We start from the raw sequence: 9,232 nt of genomic DNA, 5'->3' as shown, positions 1-9,232 counted from the left end.
AATATTAGAATTTTCTGAGACAATGAATTTTGGTTTTTCATTTTTCCCCTGTAAGAGGTTTTTATTTAATAGAATTTTTGGACAATATATCTCCTTGCTTACAGTATCGCAAAATATTGGGATATACCGTATCGTGACCCCTCTGTCATGATATGTATCGTATCGCCAAATTCTTGCCAATACACAGCCCTAGCTTTTACACAACTAGTGAGATTTAAATAAACAAATTTGTATGCAAGTTAATTGCTCCGTGTCTGATTTTTAGTAATAATGCAATACCATGTTGTTTGTCAGGTTGAAAGTCTTTGGGAGCTGCTGTGTCCTTTGCTTCGTACGGCCCTGTCAAACATCACAATAGAAACATATGCAGATTGGGGCACCTGCATTGCCACAGCCTGTGTAAGTTTGGTTGTTTTATAAGTTTGGATTACTTTTATTTTATTTTATTCCTTATTTTTAATAACTTTTGTTTCGGCTTTGGTAGGAGAGCAGAGATCCACGTAAACTTCACCGACTGTTTGAGATGCTGATGGAATCTCCTGTCAATGGAGAGGGAGGCTCTTTTGTAGACGCCTGGTGAGTAAAAAGTCACTAGAAATACAAAGTTGTCATACGATGTGTGTGAAAATATTACTCTGCATTCTGCACCTGCTCATAAAATGTTTGATATTAGAAGGTTTACCCTTAAAATTGATTATTATAAATATATTTGATAATCAAAAATAAATTTAGATCAGTGGCCTCTTGTGTTTTGACAGCATGCCTGCTGTTCTGCTAACAGCTGGTAAAGATGGGGAATCTTTCCTAAACCAGCTGTTTTCCTACCAAAACCAGTCCAAAGGACCAGTAGGCCTTTTTAAAATCTATAAAAACACTATTGATGGATGTTAATTTAGCTGGTTTACTTTTTGAGAAAAAAAGACAGTAGTGCTATTTATGTGTATTCTTTTTTTTAGTTTAAACAAAAGACTGTAATATTTAGTCGTGAAGAAAACAGGTATTATATTGATAATTATTGAACTCCATTATGCCCTCTTGTTTGTTCCTTGTGTAAATTGCTCCAGATTAAAGCATCCTCTACATCACTATGATGTAAAGAGATGGGTTGGGTTGTTTGTCACACGCTTGCGTTTTTCAGCATTGAAATGTTGCTGCTGTTAAACCAACCAAACTGATAGTACTTCTGTCTTTCCTAGTCGCCTCTATGTGCTGCAAGGTGGTCTAGCCCAGCAGGAGTGGCGTGTGTCAGAACTTCTGCACAGGCTGCTTCAGTACCTGGAGCCCAAACTCACACAAGTGTACAAAAATGTTCGGGAGCGAATCGGCAGGTGAGGAGAATTTTTGTTTCTTTACATATACCTAACAAACTAACCAAATAATTTTCAGATGATCCTTTAAAGTGCCTGTGATGTCAAAGTTTTGTAACACATATGAATGCATTTTTAGAAAGAGGACATGGATAAGATATCGCAAAAGAAATTTCATGTCGCTGAGATGAACAGTTGTTGAGATATTGGCCTGTGAAGTAACAGGAAGTGATGTCAAAGGGGATTGTCTGCATGTGAACAGAGCGTTGCTACAACAGCCAACAACCCAGACTGTAGAGAACAATCTGATGTTTCTTAAGATTATTTTGAGTCACTATCAGAGAGATGAAGAAGAGTCAGAGTTCAAATATTATTGTTTGAATAAACAAAGACCAGAGAGTTTTGTTTGTTACAGAGTTCCCCTTTGATGTCACTTCCTGTTTCACTTTGGCTGAGCCAAGTTCAAAAGAGAATATGCCAGTTATGGGACAAAATGGGTTAAAACATGTGTATTAGTCCAACTTTCTTTCTTAAAGATGTTTTCTTTGTCTTTTTGCATTTGAAGAATATGCATGTTACAGGCACTTTAAGCTGTTAATTTTTTTTCTCATCTTGTCTTCTCTGATTTGGTGTTCTTTTAGCGTTCTCACATACATCTTCATGATTGACGTCAACTTGCCCCTCACGCAGCCAACCAGCTCCCCACGCATCTCCGATTTCACAGAGCGAATTCTGTTAAAGCTGAAGCCCCTAACGGAGGGGGATGAGGAAATCCAGAACCATGTGATTGAGGAGAATGAAGTTGGGGAGCAGGATGAAAGAACACAAGCAATAAAGTTACTCAAAACAGGTAGGTCGGTGACATAGTCTTGATTATGACAGGGGCGATTCAAAATAAAACCTGTTGACAACTAGCTAATTAACATGTATATTCTGAGCTGTTGGCCTTTTTAAATGATTTCAAATGTCTGCAGTGATCAAATGGCTGATTGCGAGCGCTGGTCGCTCTTTCACCACCGCTGTCCCAGAACAGTTACGGCTGCTTCCCCTCCTCTTCAAGGTGAAAAACACCTTCATTCAGAGCCTTGATCTTTAAACCCTAAAATCTGCCATCTTAAACTGTGCACCGCAAGAAACCCCGACCTTTCATTTGTGTCTGTCTTTTTGTTCCAGATTGCTCCAGTTGAAAATGATGACAGTTATGATGAACTTAAGAGAGACGCAAAGACCTGTCTGTCTCTAATGTCTCAGGGACTTCTTTACTCAGATCAAATCCCCATGGTCCTCGATGTCCTGAAAGAGGTGAGTCATCTGGAAGCTATAGTTGTTATTCCACTCCTCACTTGAACATGAAAGGACTTTTTACAGCTTCACCAAGCAGCATTCTGTAAGATCATTAACCGAAAGGAGAAAGGTACAGAGTGCACATTACCTGTAGAGGACATTAAAGTGCCCGTGACATGAAATTTTTAAAATAAATATAAAGGCATTATTGGAAAGATAACATCAATAACATATTCCAAAATTAAATTCTCGCTGCTGAGATGAACAGTTGTTGAGATATTTGAAGTACCAGGAAGTGATGTCAAAGGGGAACGTCTGCATGGATTTGAAGAAATTTAAAGTTTTTAGAGGTTAGTACTGATGTTAAGAGCACAACACTATATTCTTAGGTTTTCCTTTTCGTAATGTTGACAGTGTTTAATCTATTATGTTTTGATTGAAATGTTCAGTTGCATGTCCGAAATATGAGACAACACATAATCAAACGTTGTGATGACAGTAGCTGAGGATTTTGTCTGAATGCCTGTGATTCAGCCGTAGGTCAGTAGGGGGCGAACGCAGGCATTGAAGAAGGTGTTGAGGATTTTGTCTGAATGCCTGTGATTCAGCCGTAGGTCAGTAGGGGGCGAACGCAGGCATTGAAGAACCATGTATAAATTGATGAACTTCCTGGTTTTCTGGTAGTGTTGGTTTCCTGTCAGCTTGAGTGACAATAAAACTCACTCAGATCCAGAATTCTGGTATTTTTATGGATTGATTCCTTCTACAAATCATTTTATTTAACAATGGTGTTTTTAATATCGACTTCAGTTTATTGAATACGAATTTTCTTACAGTTTAGAGCTTTGATAAAATAGCTAAGGACACAGACTGTAGAGAAGAATCTGATGTTTCTTTAGATTATTTTGAGTCTCTATCAAAGAGAGATGAAGACGAGTCAGAATTTCAGTGAACAAAGACTAGAGAGTTCTCTTTGTTAAAGAGTTCCCCTTTGATGTCACTTCCTGTTTCACTTTGGCGGATCCAAGTTCAAAAGAATATATGCCATTTATGTGTTCAAATGGGAAAAAATCATGTTTTATGCAAGGTTTCTTATATAAAAATGTGTTTTCTTTAACTTTTTGTATTTGATGGATAGGCATGTCACAGGCACTTTAAAGTTCTTATTTTACCCAGAAGTCAGTCTGAATAAATGCTTCAATTATTCTGGAATATTACATGTTATAATTTACTATTATAGATTATAGGAGCTCCCTGGCAAATATAAACAATATTACAGTATATAGGAAGGGACATTTATAAGAAATATCTGTATTTGCATATTCTAACAATGTGTTCATTGGTGTCAATCCAGGACACTCATTGTTTTGGTGAAACGAAGGCTTTGAGGACCCCACTGATGGGTTTGTTCCTGTGTGTTTCAGATTGCCGGCAGCAGCTCTTGGCATGCCCGCTACACGGTGCTCACATACCTGCAGATCATGGTTTTCTACAACTTGTTTACATTCATGAGCGACCAGAAAGCAGTGAATGATGTGCGGGCGCTCGTAATAAAACTGCTGGAGGATGAGCAGCTTGAGGTAAGAACAGACATTCATCCAGATAAAACCCTTTTTTTAATAATCCAAATACAACGAGGAGTTTAATCAAATATGAACACTAGCTGGAAAGAAACAGTTACCTGATTATATAATAATTCACTGACCTATTGGCCAGTATGTGCTTGTTTATGCTAGCAGGCACTTTCAGCTTTACTGTAGTGATTCAGCACTCTCCTTTTAGCTCTCTGCTCTCCCTCTCCTCAGTCCTCTTATGGTTTCTATGGAAACCTCTGGCTGCAGTAATCTGTTGCTATGGAGATGATGTTCAATTTGAAGGAGTACAAGACGGAAAAGGAACGAGCAGAGACAAAGAAAATGTGTGTATGAGGGATTGATGAAAGCATTTTCAATCAACCTCGCGGTGTATCTCGTGTCGAATTTATAAACCTGTATAATATATATAAGACACTTTGGTCTATTTGTTAGAATAAAAAACAACAACTCAAGGCACTGTACAAGTTTCTTTTGGATTAAGGCCATAAAATGCGCAACAGGTTATGAAAAATCATCTTCACTTACTCATGCACTCCAGCCCATAGGCCCACACCATGCCTCATGACATTGTTGCTTTTGTTGTTCAACGAATGCAGCCAAAGATGGTCTATAAGGATTTATGTAATGAACTGGCATAGGCAGTTATAATAAAGTGAATAAAGGCCAGAACATTAAATCAGCTTTTACCGTTTGGGTTTATGAGCTAAAAAATGCCACAATTTAAAGTTTGTACATCCTGTATTTTTGTTTGGTTAACTTTAATTATCACAGATGTAAATAGAGCTGGGTGGTATGACCCAAATTTTATATCACGGCATTTTCAACAATTACACCAGTTTCACAGTATTTTTTTTTCATCGCAGCTCAGCTGATAATAAAATGTACAAATGTTGCTTATTGACTTTTTTCTTTGACTGTACCTCTGTCTGTGTCACTGTTTCCCTCCTCTTGTACGTCTTTTCTTCTTTGCCTGGTTGTAGACAGTAATCATGGGTTGAGAAAAGATCATTATCGGCTCTATCGTTGTATGTTAATAAAACTTAAAAGCACGACTCACCTTGCACACCAGTCAACTCAGCGCTACTACAAAACTACTTCCCCCAGCTTTTCACAATAAAAGCACGTTAAAGTCTCCATCAGCATAATATCTCCATTATAACGTCGCGCGTTACATCTAACTGTGCACATCACTGACGAGTTTACTACATTCAGCGATGGTGAAAACAGGATGTGTTTTTTTTTAAACTTCAATCAAAATAAGCAGCTGAAACACCACCTGCCGCCAGTTACTCCAACAAGCTGCTCAACAATAGCGTTAGCATGCTAACGCACATAGCGGTGCTGCGAGGAAACGTGTCCCCCGGGAAACGTTCACTCGCTGCCGTGACGAAACGTTTCGAACGTGTTGAGGCAATTTAAACCGATATGTCCGGTATTCAGAAAATTCATATAATAACAAAAATAAAAACTGGTTTTCAGGACAAAATGGTATACCGCCCAGCACTAGGTGTAAATATGAATCTATATATAGCAAAAAACAATACATTAATGCAACATGATCAGAAAGAATTGTTTTGAGCATAGTTGTTGGTCTGTATTCTGCTAAATATGCTACTAATTAGGGGTGCAACGATACAGAAACTTCACAATTTGGTTCGGTTCGATACTTGAGTCTCATGGTTCGATATTTTTTCGATACAAAAAAGAGAAATGTCCACGCCCTTTTTAACTTGTAATTTATTTAAATTAATTATGAACATTTGTTTAACTTTGAAAGTACATTTTTTTAAATGAAATGTTGCTGAAACAGCAAGTTTCTCAGTAGATCTGCGCTCAACAATGCAGCCTAGGTGGAGTAGTCGAACACAGATCCACTGATCCTTCAACACAGAGCATCTTCAGAAGACAAATTGATAAAATAATAAAGAAAAATCTGTATTGTTCGATACATAGTGTGTATTGAATGGTTCGATACGTGTACATGTATTGTTGCACCATTACTACTAAAGCGTATGAACTTCCTCTTTCTTTTTCCCTTCATCTGTAGGTACGAGAGATGGCCGCCACCACTCTCAGTGGCTTCCTCCAGTGCAATTTCCTGTCCATGGATGCCCCCATGCAGGGACATTTTGAGGCTCTCTGCAAAACTCTTTTGCCTAAGAAGAGGAAACGAGAGCTTGGCTCTGTAGTGGACACCATTCCCTCTGCTGGTAGGACCCTCATCAGATCAGTAGTACTAAAAATAAATGGCACTCTTATTTTGTTGACTCATTCCTGTGGAATCTTTGTTTTTCTAGACCTCGTGCGTCGCCATGCTGGTGTTCTTGGTCTGAGCGCGTGTATTCTCTCCAGTCCATATGATGTTCCCACCTGGATGCCCCAACTGTTGATGGACTTGAGTGCCCACCTTAATGACACACAACCCATTGAAGTACGTGTAACCATCTAGAGCTGCCTTTTTTTATGGTCATGTAAAGGAAAATAATAGGCATATGCTCCATTTTCTGCTTCTAGATGACTGTAAAGAAAACTCTGTCAAACTTCAGACGGACTCATCACGACAACTGGCAGCAGCACAAACAACAGTTCACTGACGATCAGTTGTTGGTCCTCACTGACCTGCTGGTCTCCCCTTGTTACTATGCCTAAAACCTGGTAAAGCATTTAGATTTTTACACTTTCATGTTATGATCTTCATGTTTTTAAACTGCACCTAAAACTGGAAACCATTACATAGTGCTGTTTAAAAATATTATTTTCAGTCAGAGAGCTTCTTAACCATCTTTTTGTTGTGTTTTTTCTTATGTCAGATTTCAACAACTCAAGACTGCTTACACTGAACAGGCTAATTCCTGACTGAATTGAAAACACAGCATCCTTGCAGAGCTGGGAGAAGAGAAAAGGCGTACCATGGAACTGCATCATGGCTCTCAGAAGGATTGAAACATCCTGCATTTGTGTATTAAAGTCCTTTACTTTTCAACTATTCTTAATATTTAAGGATAAATAATGGCAGGGATGAATGACCTGCAGTTTGTACCATTACTGTACAGAAGTTTATTTAAAAAAAATTTTTCTTTGTGGCTTGTTTGCCTGCATGTACACAGGAATGTGTGTGTGCGTGTTTCTAGGGTGCTTGAAGACATCCGCTGGTCTAACATTTCTCAGGATTAAATACGTTCTGAGCCAATACAGTCGTCCGGTGCAGGACTCTTTACTCTCTTCAGGCAGTGAAGTGTTTGCTACAAGCCACACAAAATCCACTAATATCCAATGGTTTCATTAGGTCAGACTGAAATTTGCAACACACAATGTTTGTGTGGTTATTTGATCTTGTTATATGCATAATGTGTGTATGTGTCATCTTATAGCAAATATGCACAAACTCATTTATTTTCTTTTTCTTTTTGAAGTGCTGAGTTTTGAATTTTTTCATAGTTTGTCTAAAAATCTATAGATGGCTGAGCTGTTTGCAACGGAGCCTGCTCTCATCTTACGTTTGCAAAAGAAAGGGAGAGTTCAAGCTCCCCACTGCTGTGCTGTGTGGTGTGTTTGCTGTGAGGACCTGAGCGTAGTTGGATCACAGTGTCATGTGTCTCAGTGCAAGAAGAAAAAAAAAAGCCAAATTGCCTGTCCTTAGTTGGACCTTTCCCCTCAGACATTTGACCTTTTCCTGAGAACCTAATGCGGTGACATTAGGTGACTTTGGTTTGTTTTCCCCTGATGACTTGAAACCAGTCTGAGCATCAAAGCATTTAGTACCTCACTTGCATATAGTGTAGTGCCAAAACTGCAGTGTTTTTTTTTTTTTAGATTTTTCTGAGGTAATAAATTGTTTATAACAAAGCCAGCATTTGAGTTTTTCTTTTAGTACAGTTGTCTCAGCGTTATAAAGAAAATACAATCTAATGAATGATTTTTCTAAGAATCCTTCCTAAAAAAACACCTTTCACCTGGTTTTGTTATAAGATTTATCAAGAAATCCGTGTCTTGCATCCATGCGTCAAGATTGACCATATGTAGCACTTTCTGGTGCTAAGTATTAAAAACATTTTTAAATTTATTTTTCACCATGGCAATTCTCTCGAAGTCCAGTCTTACACGTCACATTAGATGCGACCAAGCTGCCTAAATATTTAAAACAGTTGTCTTCCATTTTTGATCAAAACTAATTTGTAAGCAACAATCGAGCTTGTCTGAAGTCTGATCACCATCGTCTTGGCCCCGTTAACCAAGAGAACCATTTCTGCACTGGATTCTACAACTTCATGAAGGAAAGTCTGCAAGTCATGTTTAGGTGTTGCTATAAGTATCATACTCGGGATGCTTCAGGTTCTACTACTCATAAATGGCCAGGGAATGTTAAAAAAACAACCTTGGGACTTGAGGACAGAACTGTCTAAAGGCCCTGTCATGCGATGCCGTTTTAGACAACGCTGACTAATGAAAGGTGGAGACATCTATATAGATATAATTTAAAAAAACATACTGTAATACTAACAAATTGATCAAATAACTAATTTTGATTAGTAATTGAGAGAGAAAAGTATTTAAAAAGTTGGCGTAAGTTGTCTAAAACGTTATAGTGCGACAGGGCCTTAAGGGGGGGTCTAATGGGATGGCACTCTTTTTTTTTCTCTTCTGGGTGGCCTCCCTTCTCCCCTTATGGCCATCCTCTCCACACCTTTATGATTTTTTTATTTTATTTTCTTTTTATTAATGTTTTTTGTGAAGAGAAAATAGAGAGAGAGAGAAAAACAGAGAGAAAAGTGATTAGAAAGATAGAAAGACTGAAATAGCGATTAGAAGTATATTAAATATACACCAACAAAACACAGGACCACACACCCAACATCTGTCCGCTCACCTGAAAAATAAATGGATAAATACATGGAGGACATATATAAAAATATACACATACCCATGCATATATAAAGATATACATACATACATGCCTACATTCATAAATATTGTCCGTGTATACACATAGACATATAAACACACTCAGTGACCAGTCAGAACCCCCCGGATCAGACCACCTGTTTG

General features: G+C 38.1%; 1 protein-coding gene across 2 annotated transcripts in view; it reads left to right on the top strand.

The window, feature by feature from the left end:
- The window catches only part of psme4a (proteasome activator subunit 4a), a 27,377-nt gene extending 19,341 nt beyond the window's left edge, over positions 1-8,036 (top strand). For both annotated transcript variants that reach the window (XM_014008677.1, XM_014008601.1), the window contains 11 exons: positions 295-399; positions 485-576; positions 1,197-1,328; positions 1,949-2,157; positions 2,282-2,367; positions 2,481-2,609; positions 4,016-4,171; positions 6,234-6,396; positions 6,484-6,617; positions 6,701-6,841; positions 6,997-8,036. In XM_014008677.1, the coding sequence (XP_013864131.1) occupies positions 295-399; positions 485-576; positions 1,197-1,328; positions 1,949-2,157; positions 2,282-2,367; positions 2,481-2,609; positions 4,016-4,171; positions 6,234-6,396; positions 6,484-6,617; positions 6,701-6,835 (1,341 nt within the window). In that variant the 3' untranslated portion in view covers positions 6,836-6,841; positions 6,997-8,036. The remainder of the gene's footprint in view (positions 1-294; positions 400-484; positions 577-1,196; positions 1,329-1,948; positions 2,158-2,281; positions 2,368-2,480; positions 2,610-4,015; positions 4,172-6,233; positions 6,397-6,483; positions 6,618-6,700; positions 6,842-6,996) is intronic.
- Positions 8,037-9,232: the final 1,196 nt, after the last annotated feature.

This window comes from Austrofundulus limnaeus, unplaced genomic scaffold (genome assembly GCF_001266775.1).
Source record: "Austrofundulus limnaeus strain Quisiro unplaced genomic scaffold, Austrofundulus_limnaeus-1.0 Scaffold0, whole genome shotgun sequence".
In the NCBI taxonomy this organism is placed as follows: domain Eukaryota; kingdom Metazoa; phylum Chordata; class Actinopteri; order Cyprinodontiformes; family Rivulidae; genus Austrofundulus; species Austrofundulus limnaeus.
This window is presented reverse-complemented; position numbering and strand designations above follow the sequence as displayed.